Source organism: Plectropomus leopardus, chromosome 3, assembly GCF_026936395.1.
Source record: "Plectropomus leopardus strain MGB_pleo_1.0 chromosome 3, ASM2693639v1, whole genome shotgun sequence".
NCBI classification, from domain to species: Eukaryota; Metazoa; Chordata; class Actinopteri; order Perciformes; family Serranidae; genus Plectropomus; species Plectropomus leopardus.
The window spans coordinates 37,594,415-37,611,132 of NC_142178.1; the positions used below are offsets into that span (position 1 = coordinate 37,594,415).

At 39.7% G+C, this 16,718-nt stretch overlaps 1 protein-coding gene across 1 annotated transcript; it reads right to left on the reverse strand.

Annotated features, from left to right (window-relative positions):
* Positions 1–793: 793 nt before the first annotated feature.
* On the reverse strand, positions 794–15,169 carry LOC148190057 (B-cell receptor CD22-like). Its single transcript, XM_088074948.1, has 13 exons — positions 15,031–15,169; positions 13,864–13,971; positions 11,378–11,719; positions 9,461–9,691; positions 8,924–9,271; positions 8,501–8,710; positions 7,531–7,788; positions 6,946–7,206; positions 5,597–5,854; positions 4,170–4,254; positions 4,000–4,063; positions 1,464–1,681; positions 794–1,384 (listed from the first exon to the last, which is right to left on the reverse strand). The coding sequence occupies exons 2-13, from the start codon at positions 13,916–13,918 to the stop codon at positions 1,324–1,326; spliced, it is 2,391 nt and encodes a 796-aa protein (XP_087931074.1). The 5' UTR covers positions 13,919–13,971; positions 15,031–15,169; the 3' UTR covers positions 794–1,323.
* Between the last annotated feature and the right edge of the window lie 1,549 nt (positions 15,170–16,718).

A 16,718-nucleotide genomic window follows, 5' to 3' on the forward strand; every position in this document is an offset into this window, starting at 1 on the left:
GCGACAGTCTCTGGCTTTTGTTCTTTTGCTCGTGTTGTGGACTGTCTGCAAAAACTGCTGAATGTCCTGCGGAGCTCGTTTAAACTTTAAAACTTTGTATGGCAAACAAAACGAATCTTCAAGTATTCATATTGAACAGCCTACTTAAATTTAACATACATAACTCTGAGTCAGGTAAAGCCCTAAAATTTACGACAAACATCTTAAATTGGCAGCGTGCTGTCACCGGACATGTGCATTCAGTGTTAAAAAATGTCCTTCAGTCGTTTCTAAAATCTCCCAGGTTTAGACAGAGTAGCTTAAGGTGACTGTGCAGCTGACACTGAGATGACGGAGCAAATTTTTAAAGCAGTTTGACCAAAGACAGTGCAGGTTTAGGGATTGACATACACAAGTTGACCACGTGGCCAAATGTTGCAACTGCTGACAGATGCAGAGGTCAGCAGAGAACATAAATAAGGAGGCAATTTATGTGTTATGGTCTCTCAAAGAAAAATGAACCAGTGGTCCAGTTTATGTATAGAGAGGCAAACCATCTTTCTCATGTAAACCACAGTGACGTGAGTGAAAACCAGAATTAGGAACATTTGCAACGCAGCGTCGTACACTAAATCTAACATTTTCAAGCAAAAATGAATTTGCATGCATGTATAAAATGTGCTGACAAAAGCTATGATTAAAGCCTTTGGGAACCCAAAAACACAAAAAAAGTCTTGAGAATGAGAGCAAGCAGACAGTCGGAGACACCAGCGGAGACACCGTCAGACAGTCATTTTATCGTCCAGCCCTGATGTCCTTTATACACATACTTTATTTAACCGAGTAAAAGTCTCCTTGAAATTGTTACAATAAACACAAGCAGAAAAAGTCCACTTAAAATGCATTACAAAAGTGAGCAACAACTACAACAATAAAAATAATAATAAGAGTAAGACAACGACTAACTTAAAATTTGCCATAAAAAAGTTACAAAAAATACAAAGAAAAAAAGAAAAGACTTTAAAATTGTTAAAAAATAATAATAATTCTGTAAATCTAATCTAGTCAAATCTAGTACTTTCTTACCATTTACAAGAAATCTGCCTTTTTTTTGTCCATGTTTCAAAAGAAAGCAAACCAATTATCTCAGATTTTGAAGGTTTAAATACTTGTGAGGGCATCTGAATGAAGCACATGGAAAGAGATGTTGATCTAGGTTTTCAAGCAAACAAATAAATATCTGTCCTGAGGAGTTCACAGTATCTGTAGCTTCATTGTGTCTGACTCTTGAATTAAGGTGCACAAAAAAACATAGGAATAACGGAATAAACATTCATGTTGTGTTCATTTGGTGACTGTGCTGTAGAGAGCAAATAAATCCTCCCCATTTTCTTGACGTCTTGCTCTGTGAAGAGAAAACTAAAGTTTAATCCAGTGTTTATTTTTTAATGGTTTTATCCTGCAGCAGTAAAAACTTTGCTCACCCTGAGGCACTGCTGTCAGGCTTGATAGAAGTGTATTCAACCTCATCGTCCTCATCCTCAGTGTGTCTCTGTGTCTGCGCTGGCCTGATGTTGGAGTAGAGAGCGTCCTCCTGTCTCTGAGCGAAGCTGATTCTGGCGTATTGAAGTTCATCCTGCTGTTCTGCTGGTTGTCTCTGTGCTGCAGCTGATGTGGTGTCGGACACTGGACCCATGTTCAGCTGACAGGACAAATTCTTATTATTGCCGTGTTGCACAAAATAACCTTATAGTAAAATTCCAGTTGGATTTTGAGGTGGGATTTAGGGAGGTTATTTTTCAATTCTTCAAAACTACTGAGAGAAGCCTACTGAGAGTTACTGGGCACGACACACGATGGCCTTTGTCATGAAATGAATCCTACTTTTCTGATCCAAAACACTGTGCTCTTAATGCCTGAGGTGTTTTTTTCTTTTGCAATCACTCCTGCTGACCAGCAGAGGTCTCTAAAGCTCAAAGACTGCTAAGTTAACCCTTTGAAACGAATCAACTGCATGTTTTCTGTTTTCTGCCTTTAAACCCCCTTTTAGATGTATTTAAACATCTGAAATCTGAGATCACTGGTTTAAGTTATGACAAAAAAAGAAATATCTATATAAAATACTACTACTACTACTACTGCTACTACTACTACTACTACTACTAATAATAATAATAATAATAATAATAATTATCATTATTATTATCATCATTATTATTATTATTATTATTATTATTATTATTATTATTATTATTATTATTGAATTATTCACAAACAGCAAGAAACTAGTAAAAGTAAAAAAAAAGTCCAGAAGACTACAATGATTATTATCACAATTATATATTCAAAATTATGTCACAGAATTCTTATATATATATATATTTTTAGGAGTTTTCTCTGGTTTTCTTGGTTTTTGTACTTTTCTTTCTCCCTTTTTATTTTTCACTTATTTTCCTGCAACTTTTTTTTAAATTTCATGCAAATTTTTGGGACATTTCTCCTTAAGTTACCACCAACTCGTCCTCATGTTTTTGAAAAAGAACAGGGTAATTTACTCAGGTTTCAAAGGGTTAAGGCAATCAAAGCACTATTGTGAATTAAATCGAGTGCTTTATGTTCATTACCTTAACTGGCTGATCCCGTGTCACCATGACAAATATTTACATAACACCACACTCCATACTTTGTTTTGCTGAGCCTGAACATCTGACTCAAATTACTATGTGAGTGACGTACAATCTGCATACATGCATGAACCGAGACAACAGGAAGGTAAAGACTTATTTGTAAAGTTCATGCGTTGATTTGAGAAGCATGGATGAGTATGTCATGGTACTAAAGCATTTAAATAATCCTTATTTCTATTCTGAAAGCCTCTGATTTAGAGTACCTCTAAGACACTATATGTTGCTTTGCTATTCCTTGTATTCTTATTTAACATAGCTGTGTCTTTAAATCCAGAAAATATTTTATGTGATACTAAAGTATTAGAATAAACTTTGAACTTCTCACTGGATATTATCAGCAATTATTATTATAAAATGAAGTGGCAGGGTAAGGTGGAAGTTACTGTTAGGAACTACAATTCAGTTTAGTGAAGCCAATAAAGTCACATGTAAGAAAGTGAGATGATTCAAAGTCACTCCTCCTAGCCTGCAATCGCCAGCAGGTGTTGGCATTGTATGTTTCTGCAAACCACAGGTGTGTTACGTCTGCAGGTTACTACGTAGCAGATATGCTGAAATCATGCAAATTGTGGTTAATGTGGGTTTAGGTTTAGGCAGGAAAACCAACAAGGTTAGTTAGGTAGTAAGACCACAATACCTGCTGGAAAAGCAGTAATGTCTCAGTAAAAAAGAACAATTACTTTTCATGGCACTATCCTGGCAGGAAAAACAACGATATCTCTGTATAAAACAACCACTTCTTGTGCCATTATCTTTCAGGAAAAGCATCAATGTCTTGGTAATAACATGCACATGTGTGCTACTGTGCCACCACATAAAACAGCAGTGTTTCAGTAATTTAACAACCACCTTTCAAGCCAATAAAGCCGGATATATTCTTTTTATGATGATATGATGCATATAAAACCCACAATGCCAACATTTTCTTCTGGTGACTGGATTAACGTCTGTGCATCCAAATTAATTAAAACGTATTTTCTCACTAATAGTACTCAACCATGGAGTTGAGATTTCCATCATCATGCAGACACAACAGGGTTCAATGTACAGTAAATCTGAATGTGATGTTTAAAGAAAAAAAAAAAACTCAAACAGCCACGTGTCCATAATCAGTGTCCAAATTATGCAGAGATAGATAAAAATTATTTAAAAAAAAAACTAATGACAATTGTTTATTGGATGACTGGCTGTGACTGTAACTTTTGGGATTTTGTGAAAAATCAATAAACAAAGTTTGGGGGAAAAAAGGAAGATCACATCTGAAAAAGGGAAGAAATTAAATTAAATATAAAAAGATGAGCATGTTTTCTTTTGCAATGCATTTTTTTCTCACCTGCACTCTGTTGACGCCGGATCTCTCTCCACCATCAGACTGTTGTCTGCGAGATTTACTCCTTCTGGATGGGATGATGAGAAATTTAATGAATTAACTATGTTATTTAGGGAAGTGATTATAAAAATTTAGATTCATTTGAGAACATATAATACCACAGAATTGCTCACTTCATCAAAAAGAAGACAACAAGGAGTCCTATTAGAGCCACGAGAAGAAAAGTGAGAATTCCTACAGCTGCTGATTTCCATGCACCTGCATCATCAAATGGAAATAATTAGAATAGATAAGGAAAATAGGGCCTCTGAGTAAATACAGATTAATAAACTGCACCTAAATCTCCAGGAGATGTTTGGTTATATCATGGATGTGTTACTTACAGGCCCATGGGACCAAAGTGCCAAGGGGCCCCGTGCCATTCACTTGCAAACGGTCAATAAAAGTAAGAAGTACCAACTCCGGAAAAGACTCAAAATGACCACAAAGACATGCAAAGTAACTGCAGAGACACACGACATAACTAAAAGCAGACACAAAACAACCACATGGAGACAAAAAATGATTACAAAGGGACACAAAAAGACCAAAAAGAGACACCATATTACCTCACAGAGACACAAAATTACCTCAGAGACACAAAACAACTACAAGGAGACTCTGAATGACCACAAAGAGATGCAAAGGAACTTAAAAAAAACAAAAACCAAATAACTGCAAAATTAGGCAACATTATCACAAAGAGACACAAGAACAAAGAGACAAAAAACAACTACCAGGTTACACAATATGACTTAAAAGTGGGACAAAACGACCAAAGTCATGAAAATACCTTTAAAAGGGCTCAAACAACAACAAAATGTCACAAAACAACCAGATGGAGACACAAAATAATTAAAAAGACACAAATTATTTCTAAGAGACATTAAACAACTACAAGGAGACTCAAAATGACCACAAAGAGATGCAAAGGAACTGCTAAGACACGTCGATTAATAGAAAAAAGGACAAAATAACCACAGACACACAAAGCCACACATAGTGGCGAAAGAAAAATACCTCAAAGACACACCAAATTACCTCAACGAGATTAATAAACATAACAAAATTAAGAGACCCAAATGATTACCAAACAACACAAGCAAACAAAAGGAGACCAAAAAAGACAATAAAGAGATGCAAAGGAAGTTCAAAAAGACATACAAAATGACTACAAAGACATAAAAAAAAACTCTAAATAAACAACACAAAATTACCTCAAAGACTTAAAATAACTGCAAGGAAACCCAAAACGACTGCAAAGAGACACAAAAAAAAACATATAACAACTCCAAAGAGATGCAAAAGACATAAAGAATACCTCAAACGACACCCCGAAACAAGATACAACAATGACAGAGACACACAAAAGTGATGGGTCCATTGTGTTTTAACATCGGTGCCTGAATTGCATTGAGACATTTTTCACCTTTTCTTTCTCTTTACAGGAGACAGTTAAGTCCAGGTTGTGTGAAAGATTTATGATACCACCTGTATCAGTGGTGAGATCCGAATAAAATCTTTTAAAAGAGGTGCACGTAGGTGACTGCACATAACTCACCTGCCACAGTAATCAGACGTAAGGTGGAGTTACGTCGTCCTCTGTTGTTCTCGGCTTCACAGTAATAATTCCCGCTGTCTTCAGCTCTGAATTCGGTGATGGTGAAGATCTGTCCGGATGCTTTTGGTGAGTCTTCATCCTCCTTGTACCAGGTGTAGTTAGCTGCTGGGTTAGCATCACTGCTGCAGGTCAGAGTCACTGAGCTGCCCTCCTCTATCTCAGACGGACTCACTGACACAGAGGGACGCTTTGGAGCATCTGGAGGAGAAAACGTAAGAATTAATCAACATTCACATGTGACAGGAAGTTAAAAGTATAGTTCAACCAAAAATTTAAAAAAACAAGTCAGTCATTATCTACTCACCCTCATGCTGATGTAAAGTCAGGTGAAGTTTTATAATCCACAAAACTGTTGAACTCATCTCCCAAACTATGGAAGCAAATGGTGACCAGGACTTTAAACGTAAAAAACAAAAAAACGTAACAAAATCACAAAAAGTCTTCATATTGCTCAGACAGTCCGAATGTCCTGAAGCCCCAGTGTGTCACGTTGTTCTGAAAAACGTCACTGGCGTCATGGTTTTAGCTTCTCTGTAGCCTGTAGCTCCTATTGTGGGAGCAGCGTTCAAGTATGTGTGCTTTTGTGCAAGACTAACAAGAGTCGCTGTATCTGTGCATCAGAATTTAAATGCTACCTGAACGCCTCCCCCAAACACAGACAGAGAGAGAGACTTATGGAGTGAGCAGCAAGCAGCAAGTCCTTTTGTTGTATTTAAAACTGCTGTGAGTAGAGGAGGCTTCTGGTAGCATGTAGACACTGATGTACAGATACAGCAACTCTCGTTAGCATGCAAACACCATTGTGGCTCCCACACAAGGAGCTACAGGCTACAGCAAGGCTTGAAACATTTGGCCTGTGACGTTTTTCAAAACAAGCTGGCACACTGGGGCTTCAGGACACTTTGTTTGTTTAAGACGAGCAGTATGGAGACATTTTGTGGTTTTCCGATATGTTTCAATGTTTGAAACCTGGTCACCATTTTCTTCAATTGTTTGGGAGATGAGTGCAACACCTTTTCCCCGTGAAATGCCGGCAGAGTTTTGTTAACTATAAAACTTCACCTGACTTCCCATTGACATGAGGGTGTTACTGAATTTTCATTTTTGGGTGAACTATCCTTTTAAGTTGAGACCACTGCTACATTATGAAGGAGGTAAAGGACTGTTGAAGTGTTGCTTCTTTAGAACATGATAATGTTTTTGCAAGCTTAAAGTCATCCAGTTTTTGACTTGCATGCCTCTACTTACAAATACACTGTCTAAATGATTTGCTTATGTTTTCTACTTACACTTGACATCTAAGTATTGAGACGAAGAGTTGATCTGTCCATACTGATTCTCAGACTTGCAGAAGTAGTTCCCTCTGTCCTCAGAGCTGATGGAGGTTAAACGATAAATGCCTTCTGGTCCATGAACCAGTGTTTGGTTCTCCTTGTACCAGGTGTAGTTAGCTGCTGGGTTAGCATCACTGCTGCAGTTCAGAGTCACTGAGCTGCCCTCCTCTATCTCAGCAGAGGGACTCACTGACACAGAGGGACGCTTTGGAGCATCTGGAAAAGATTTGACATAGATTTTTATGAGTTTTAGTGCGTTGCAGCATCTGAAACTTTGGAGGAGGTCTTTTGATGAATGTGACGTTTTGAATTTCCTCAACAGTGCAGTTAATATAAATGCCAATAGTGATTATAACAGGCTCTTACAACACTGACTGCAGTCACTGATTAGGAAAAAAAGTAAGACATCTGCAAAAAACAGTCCTTTGTTAAATAGATGCTTTTACCTTGTAAGTGCATTACAAATGAAATCTATTATTATAATCGTTATTATATTTGGGCTATTTTAAATTAGCAAGGGTTTTTTTTTTTTTTACTTACATTTCACATTAACAAATACATATGTAGACGTCCTTCTCCCCAGCTCGTTCTCAGCAACACAGCAATACTGTCCATAATCAGAGGACTGGATGGAGCTGAAGACAAACTGTGGTCCTTCACTGAGCAGTGTTTGGTTCTTCTTGTACCAGCTGTAGTTAGCTGCTGGGTTAGCATCACTGCTGCAGCTCAGAGTCACTGAACCGCCCTCCTCTATCTCAGCAGAGTGATTCACCGACACAGAGGGACGCTTTGGAGCATCTGGAAGAGAAAATATACGTACATGTGTTAATCAACAATTTTCATATATGGACACATTTTTAACATCAATTTTTGCTTGACGGCCTCACAAATTCCTTCACTTCTTTAAGCATTACTGCCACTGTGTGTCGATCTCAGGAATAACCCTGAAACAGGGCGTAAATCGAGAAGCCAGCACACCTGTGTCTTTGGGTTGAATTTTGTGTCTGATTTTTCTCGCAAAACTTTTTTGTCATTTGGTGGCAACAGAAACAAGTTGTAAAAACACAATAGGTGGGTTTCCATTAACCCTTCAGTTGCGCAAACTGAAATAAAATAATGGAAACACGTCAGTTTCAAAGAAACTCAGTTATTGCAAAAATGTTTTTACGCTTGCATGAGGGGAGAAATAAAGCTGCTGATGTTTTGAACATCCATCTCTTCTAGGACTGTTATCACGGGAGGAGAAGTCGCAGAGCATCACTCAGTGGAAACTCCGTCATCATACAATTGTGTTGTATCAACATTTCGAAAATGTCGCTCAAGTTTTGCACAAATCTGTAATGAGAACCGGCCTGCTGATAATTACACCCTGCTAGGATGATTTGGCAAACTGCTGCATCTTTATACATGCAGCAGGTACAAATACACACTGGCTGTCATTTGTATTTTGGCAACTTGCTTCCAGGAGAATGTAAAAGTTTAAAGTTGTGAGATTGGGGAGTAAACTCACACACTGAAGGAGAGCGGTGACGCTGGTGAGCACAGGAATAACTGTCTGCAGGATCAACTTTTCCTCCATAAGAAAAAGATGTTTCTCCAAAAATGATTGTGTCATTCTTGTACCAAACGAAGAAAGAACGGCCAACGAGCAGACAGCTGCTGTGACAGATCAGCTTTGGACCAGCAGGAGACCAGATCACCTGCACCTGTAAATCTGGATCTGTGAACAAAGAACCATGATGACATTAACTTGCACCGTGCACAGTCTACCACTTATCAATGCACACTTTAATCTCCTATTGAATCTAACAACATCTAAACTTTTACCTTACCATTCATGTATCAAAATGATCTTTTTCAATGAGAAAGCACATATTCTCTGATAATTACATTAAATTCTGCTGCGGTAACTTTATCATCAGTTTGTGTTTACCTGTGACGGTCAGAGTTGTACCAGGTAAACTACTCTCCCATTCATAGTTTCCTGTTGTGAATTTGCAGTGATACTCTGCTGAATCTCTCTTTCTCAGGTCAGAGATTCTCAGAATGGAGCGTCGTCCTCTCTCATTTTCAAAGACCAAAACACGACCCGCATACTGGGGGTCTTTACTCAGGTCCTTAGGTCGAGTGTTATACCCCGACTGATCAAACCTGAACCAGAACTTGGTTCTGATAAATTGATAACTGTTGTAATTGCAGGAAATGTACACTGTTGAGCCTTTGAAAGCACAGATGTTTCTGTCATTGTACGTCACTCTGTTGCAGGACTGACCATGGACACCTAAACAAAGAAATACATTTGATTATTATCATGAAGATTAAAGTCTTTACTGCAGTAACTCACAGCTTGTTTTGTTTCTATGGATAAAGTCACTCATGTTAAAGAAGCGTGACGTCATGTTACAGAACATCAGCTGAAAAGTTCAACACAGCAGCAGCATGTTAGTGGAGGACAGCAGAGTAAACTTACACACTGAACGAGAGGGGACATCCTCATGTCCTCCAACAGCACAGGAATAGCTGTCTGCAGCATAAAAGTAATGATAAAAGGGTTTCTCTACTTTGTCCATTTTCTGTCCATTCTCGTACCAGATGTAGGAGGGACGATCAGTTAGAGGACAACTGCTGTGACAGTTCAGCTCTGCATGTGTACAGGCTCCAATATTACATGATCGTATTCTGCTCCTCTGCACCTGGAAACCTGAATATGTAAATAAACAAAAATAATATTTTAGACTGAGCTGTCATCTCACACACATTTCACATATGTACAGTTATGTTTTCGAATTGTCGAGCTCCTGGAGGTAAAGAGGACCTAATATACTCATTTAAACAAGTATTTCTGTTTTTTTTTTGGGGGGGGGTTCTACTAGACCTTGTTCATATGCTTTCATGGTCAAAAAACACTTTATTTTCCTCATTTAGTCTGTGCTGGAACGGTCATAAAGATATAATAGAATAATGTTTTTCCTTAGGCCGATGCTGAAGTTTTGGAGCAGTGAAGAAAATAAGTCCTGTGGAAAGCAAATATTTATGATACACATTTTGTTCAGTAATAAATGAACACCACTTTAAGGACTATTGAAGCCTAAATGGCAAATAAATTAATGAATGGATAAAAGAATAAATGAATATTTACATGTGTGCGTGTATCCTTTCAGTCATTATCAAAAATCATTTGAATGCATTCATGTATATTCGGAGTATTCTTAGATCTATAAGCCCTCGTATTAAAAATCAGTGGTGGGAAAAGGCTTATTTTTGTGGACAAAGGTGAACGAAATTCACGCTATTAGGTATTAAAAAACTGCAGAAAGAGAAATGGATCAGAACCTGGTTGCCAGTGTAGTTGGACAAAAGTCACGTCCCAAAGCACCCTCGATTAAATGGGCGATGCAAGGACACATCTTTGGGCGGCTGGCTAGATACGACTTTCACAAGGACACACACAAGAGTATGTTACCGATTATTGGGCTGCCAGTAAAATCCTGCCTGAACGTCTGGATCTTATTTTATCAGAGAAAAAACAGTGAGCACACATCAGCACGTGCCTGCCTGCGATCAGCTGAACGGTGTAACACAAACACACGTAATAAATCACAAACAATGTACAAATCTGCAGCTTTTAATGGAACAATTCCACAAACATGATACTTTTACTACAAACATAATATCCTAGAAAATGCCAACAGAAAACCTAATATGAAATTTCCTGCAAATATCCAGAAAAGACATCTATATGTCACACAGAAAAGACATCTTTATGACATCCAGAAAAGACATCTGTGCATCGTCCAATAAAGACATCTATACTACGTCCAGAGAAGACATCTACGTACGTCATATCGATTTCTTTTCTGGACATCGTACACATGTCTTTTCTGGATGTTGTATAGATGTCTTTTCTGGACATTTGCAGGAAATTTCGTATGACGTTTGTAGAAGGCAACTGCTTTTACATTTGTGGGAAATGTATTATGTTTGTGAGATTTCTGCACTAAAAACTGCAGATTTTATTACGTTTGCTGGTGTTACAAACGGCAACAGAGAAATACTGATTTGTAACGTAAAGTGTTTTATTCTTTTTTATTGTTTTGTACAGGTTTTAATCATCTGATCCGTGTGTTTTGGAGAGGAAGAGACCGCTGCGGATATTAAACCTGCCAAACAATAAACACTGAAGGAATTCTAACCAGGAGCTCACAGTTGTCAACAGGGAGCAGTTTTAGCTGGTTGCAATTAATAATCCTCATTACTATAGATACCACTAAATCCTACACACTGCTGTTTTAATATGAACATCTGACACTGTACTATTGTATAATAAAAACAAGGAAAAGCATAATATGTCTCCTTTAACTTGTAGAGTTTAGGACAAAATTGTTACCTGTGACAGTCAGTCGGACTCCAGGTGAACCAGTGTAACTGTTGCTTTGGGTTATGAATCTGAACTTGAACTCAGCTGAGTCGCTCTCTCTCACGTCTCTGATTCTCAGAGTGCAGTCCCTCTTATCGCAGTGATGCTGCACACGACCTGCGTAGTTTGAGTCGAGTCTCAGGTCCACAGTCCGTCTGTCAGTAGTCCAAAATGTTCTCTCAGCTGTAGTATCACCCTCATTTAGTCTGGACGGGTATCTGTAGCTGCAGCGAATTTCCACTGTTGTTCCCTTTAAGGCACAGATCTGAGGAGAAGTGTAAGTCACTCCCCAGTCATCCTGACCCTGTATCACTGAAACACAGAGTACACCAGAGACCACAATCAGACTCAGACCATCAGAGGACGTTAAGCACCCCTGAGTGTTATTTACAGCTTTTAAAGCTTTAGATAATGTTGACTTTAGACTGGGACAGTAGCAGGGGAAGCACAGGCCTAGACTCGGGCTGTATCACGGTATTCTAAGGTATTTCGAAAACCCCAAATCATGTTTTTCAATATTGTCATCAATACAGGCGTTCCACTTTCTATGAAAGGTATTGTATGCAGTGCACAGCACGGACCACCAGACCTCCATCCTCTGTCTCTACTGGTGAAACAGGCAGGTAGCAGAGCTGAAAGACACAGCGACACCTAGTGGTGGAGTGAGACGTTACAGGATTGTAAACAGCCGGCGGCCAGCAGATAGAGAGAGATCATTTTTTACATCTAACTCTGTGAATTAAAGGTTTATTTCAATCAAGCTGCAGCTGGTGATTGTTGGAAAAGTAAAGTTAAAAATAGATTACCAACAAGAGTAACCTAGATGGTTTGGGTGAGTTTTATTTATTTTTATTTTTTCTACTGAGTTTGAATGAAGTGTGTTTGAGTTGATGAGTTAACGAGGTAATTAAGTCTCGTCGGTCTTCTGTTACTGAGAGAAAGTTGAATTCAAAAAGTGTGCAGTTGTATTACTCTGTTTGAGAAGGAAAATGAGAGTGTAAATGTTGCTTTTCTTAACGTATTGTGGGTTTCTATAGTGTTATTTTTCTCCTCCACATCATCATGTCATTACGTCATGTTGTGTTATCTTATGTTGGTGCAAATGTTTTTTTTGCCAGCATTCCCCAGAAATGGCTGCAGGAGACTGTAGTTTGCATAATCTAACAGCTCTAACATTTATTCTTCTATTCTTATTCATCACCATACCTTTCTGTCCCAACAATATTTAGAGGATCCTTAAAATTATCCTTAGAATTATAAGTGGTAGATAAAATACTGATATAAAATTTCTGTGTGCGGAGACTAAACATTCATGATCCTATACCTGTTTTAAGTGTGGAAACAAAGTTGTTTCTCCTCCAGCAATGACTTCACACCTTTGTTAAAAACAAAGTGTCCAGTTTAATTCTGTTGATACATTCTATTTATTTGCAGACTTGTCCTAATTTTTGCCACTGGATGAACTTGGACGTGAGTGTGACAGAGAGAAAAGAAAAGAGTTCAGCATCATGCAAACTGTATTTCCGTAGTTAATATCTATGTGCAGTAAATAAGCGCATCGCAGTGTTTGAAGGGGAAGGAAAGAAATGAAAAAACATAAAAACTTCAATGCATTTTGTCAGAGGAGAAGAAGAAAACAGAATACTAATTACTTGAAAAGTCTGTGGAAAAAAAATGATTTGCTTGTTTACTTTGGTTCCTGTTTGTGGCGAGGTCATAAGTGTGAAAGTACAGAGAAATGCAGAATGTGGATGTGAAACTCTTCTTCACCAGTATGGTGGTGATATAAATCATCACTGGGTTCGATTTTACACTTTGAAGAATTCATTAAATATTTTATATTTCTTTTTTTTCAACATTTGGCGCTCTCTTTCTCCTAATGAGCATGACAGAAGATACAGAGAACCACAACACATAGCTCTAAATTAAACAATCACGTCTCGTCTGTCGACAGAGGTTTGTATTTAGTCCAAACAGCTGAACTGACTCTCAGTTTTTCTTCCTTTGAGTGTTTTAAAGTTTCTGTATGTGGGAAAAAACGACTTGAAAAATGACAAGACTTACTCAGTTATGATCTATTTTAAATCTAAAATTGGTGTAATCCTTTGAAACCTTAATTTCTGTCAAAACTTGGGAAGAAGCAACTTAAAAAAAAATCAACCAAAAAATATGCAAAACAAAGGTATAAAGTATAAGAAAATGACCTGAAAATTAGCACACAAAAAAGAAAAGAAAAACAAAATTTGAAAATTATAGTAATTCTGTAAAACAATATTAAATATTTAATTAAAAATATATCGTTCTTTTTCTCCCAAAGAAAATTTCCCCTGGCTTTTTAAAACTAACATTTTCTGAATCTTTTGTTTTTTGTAATTTGTGAAACGTTTCTGACCAAGTTGCTCATCGCCCTTTTAAAATAATTGTTCTAAATACATTATAATAGAAATGTAGATTACCATGTACTGAGAGAAGAAAGACGATAAACCCCCTCGCTGCTGATGTTAGACCCATCGCTGTTCGCTCATCTCTCAGAGGGTGGAAACTGTCCAGTATTTAAAGGAGCTCTACAGAAAAGGATGTGGTCTTGCATTAACACTTGTCTTCTGTAGACACGGCTGAACGACACAGCTGATAAAATCTTCCTTCCTCTTTATATCATTAACAAGCCTGAGCCGCTGCATGTTTGTACATCTTCGAATGTAAATAAAGAAATAACTGTTGTTGTCGCCTGCTTCATTTCTCTGCCATTTCAGATCCTTCCAGTCCTTCATGTCATGCAGCCGCCATCCTCCATCACCCTGACCTTCCCCGCCTACCTGCTCACCTGTTCCCACTTCCCCATCAGCCCTGTAGTTACCCCTGAACAAGCTGGCTTGATTTATTACAAAAACCACTGGAACAGGGCAATGTGCAACAAAAGAAGAAATGATGATAAATAAATAAGAAATTAGTAAAAGAAAAAGAAAATTACCTGAAAATTTGAAAAGACAAAAAAAAAACTTAAAAGAAAAATACCTGAAAATTTGGGGGGAAAAAAGTTAAAAGAAAAATACCTGAAAATTAGTAAAACATACAAGAAAATTACCTTAAAATTTGGAGAAAAAAAATAAAAGAAAAATATCTGAAAATTAGTAAAACATACAAGAAAATTACCTTAAAATTTGCTGACATCACGGTAATAGCTGGTGTAAACAGCTGATGCAGAAGGATATTTAAAATGTCACAAGTAAACGCAGAGGGTCACTGACAGAGCAGTATCATGTGACAAGTTGGCATCAGGTTTTGTGTGTGTGTGTGTGTGTGTGTGTGTGTGTGTGTGTGTGTGTGTGTGTGTGCACTGCCTGTTAAAGGAGCAAATATTGCACTGCTATGCAGCTTGGCCATTCTGTGTAAAAGGTACGATCGCTGGATTTTGCTGAGTAAGTCGAAGGTAGTAACAGCGCTGAAATGGTCTCTGTATTCAGGAGCAGGACCGCACCTCAACCGCACCTCAACCGCGCCTCTTCCGGCTTAAATATCCTCCTAACCCGATCTTCCCCTTTCGTTCTCGTTATTCTGCACAAGCGCGTACCGACACGCCACAGAGCTGTCCTCTCTCTGTCACCTGCGATTCGCCCACTCACCCGTTCCGTGTTATGGATCCCGTCTCTCTGTCCCCGTCGGATGACGACCTGTTCGGACACAGCCGGGATGATGGCCCTCACCGTCTCCATCTGGCCGTGCAGGCGTCCTCGGGGTCTGACGCCGACAACTTCTCTGTCGCATCCGAGCCGGAGACGCCGACCTCGGCAGTGCAACCGGCCGCCGGCCCCTCGGTTCCCTCTATGGTCCATGTTCCTACCCGGCTCCTCTCTGCTGACCGATGGCCGATGATTCCTCTGCATCTCCTGGTCCGCCACCCTCAGCGGAAAGAAGCGGACGCGGTCGCCCCGTGCAGTCCTGCGCCGCCGCGGTTCTCACGCTCCATCGCCGCAGAGGATGGTGACGGCTCGGCGGCTCCCGTCGGTCGCGGCGTCACCACGCTCCAGCGAGGTCTCCCGATTACCGTCCGACTGGACGGTAGCCAACCTTCAACGGCCACTGAGGGACCGGGGAATACCGTTTCGCGGAAATGACAACAGAAGTAAGCTTTTGCCATCCTGTCATCTGAGTGCCGTGCATGGATGTATTATCCGTGGCCGCTCTGTCAACATGCGGGTGACGTCATCGCGGCGGCTCGCCGTCGTGCGCCATGACGTCATCACCTCTGTTAAAGTGCCAGTTCTTCTATAACCACCTCTGCGTGACCGGCGGACTGAGCTCAATGGGAAGCGGGGACGTGCTGCCTCGGGCGAGTCGCGAGGCGCCGGGGCTGCGGCAGTCGCTTCACCTCGGTCCCGCCGGCCGCGGCGGTCGGGTTTGCCTGAGGCGTCGGCTGTGTCAGCGGCGCCCTCCCACTCCCACCAGCTCACCTCACCTGGGATTCTCGATGCCGCGTTGCCTGCACCCTCCACTGTTCTCCCTCCTCAATTTGAGCTGCCCACTCATGTTGGACCGCCTGGCACCCATGGGTTTATGCGCCACTGAGCAGCTCTCAGGAATTAATGAGGCCCGCCGCTGTATCCAGACTTATAATACATCCAGGGGAGAGACGTGTCATGAAAAGAGCAGCTGCTGATCTGATGGAGCATGTGCACTGTTGAGTTTCATGAGCTACACAAGAGTCTCCTGTAAACACGTGACTGACTGAACTTACCAGATAAAGTACGACTGCTCCAAGTTACCAGCGCGTCGTTATTGAAGGACCCACAACACAAATACTACAAGAGGAGAGGGCTTCTGCTTAGAGATGGTGAATTTACAGTCTGCAGCAACTTAAAGCGACAGTCTCTGGCTTTTGTTCTTTGCTCGTGTTGTGGACTGTCTGCAAAACTGCTGAATGTCCTGCGGAGCTCGTTTAAACTTTAAAACTTTGTATGGCAAACAAAACGAATCTTCAAGTATTCATATTGAACAGCCTACTTTAATTTAACATACATAACTCTGAGTCAGGTAAAGCCCTAAAATTTACGACAAACAGCTTAAATTGGCAGCGTGCTGTCACCGGACATGTGCATTCAGTGTTAAAAAATGTCCTTCAGTCGTTTCTAAAATCTCCAAGGTTGAGACAGAGTAGCTTAAGGTGACTGTGCAGCTGACACTGAGATGACGGAGCAAATTTTTAAAGCAGTTTGACCAAAGACAGTGCAGGTTTAGGGATTGACATACACAAGTTGACCACGTGGCCAAATGTTGTAACTGCTGACAGATGCAGAGGTCAGCAGAGAACATA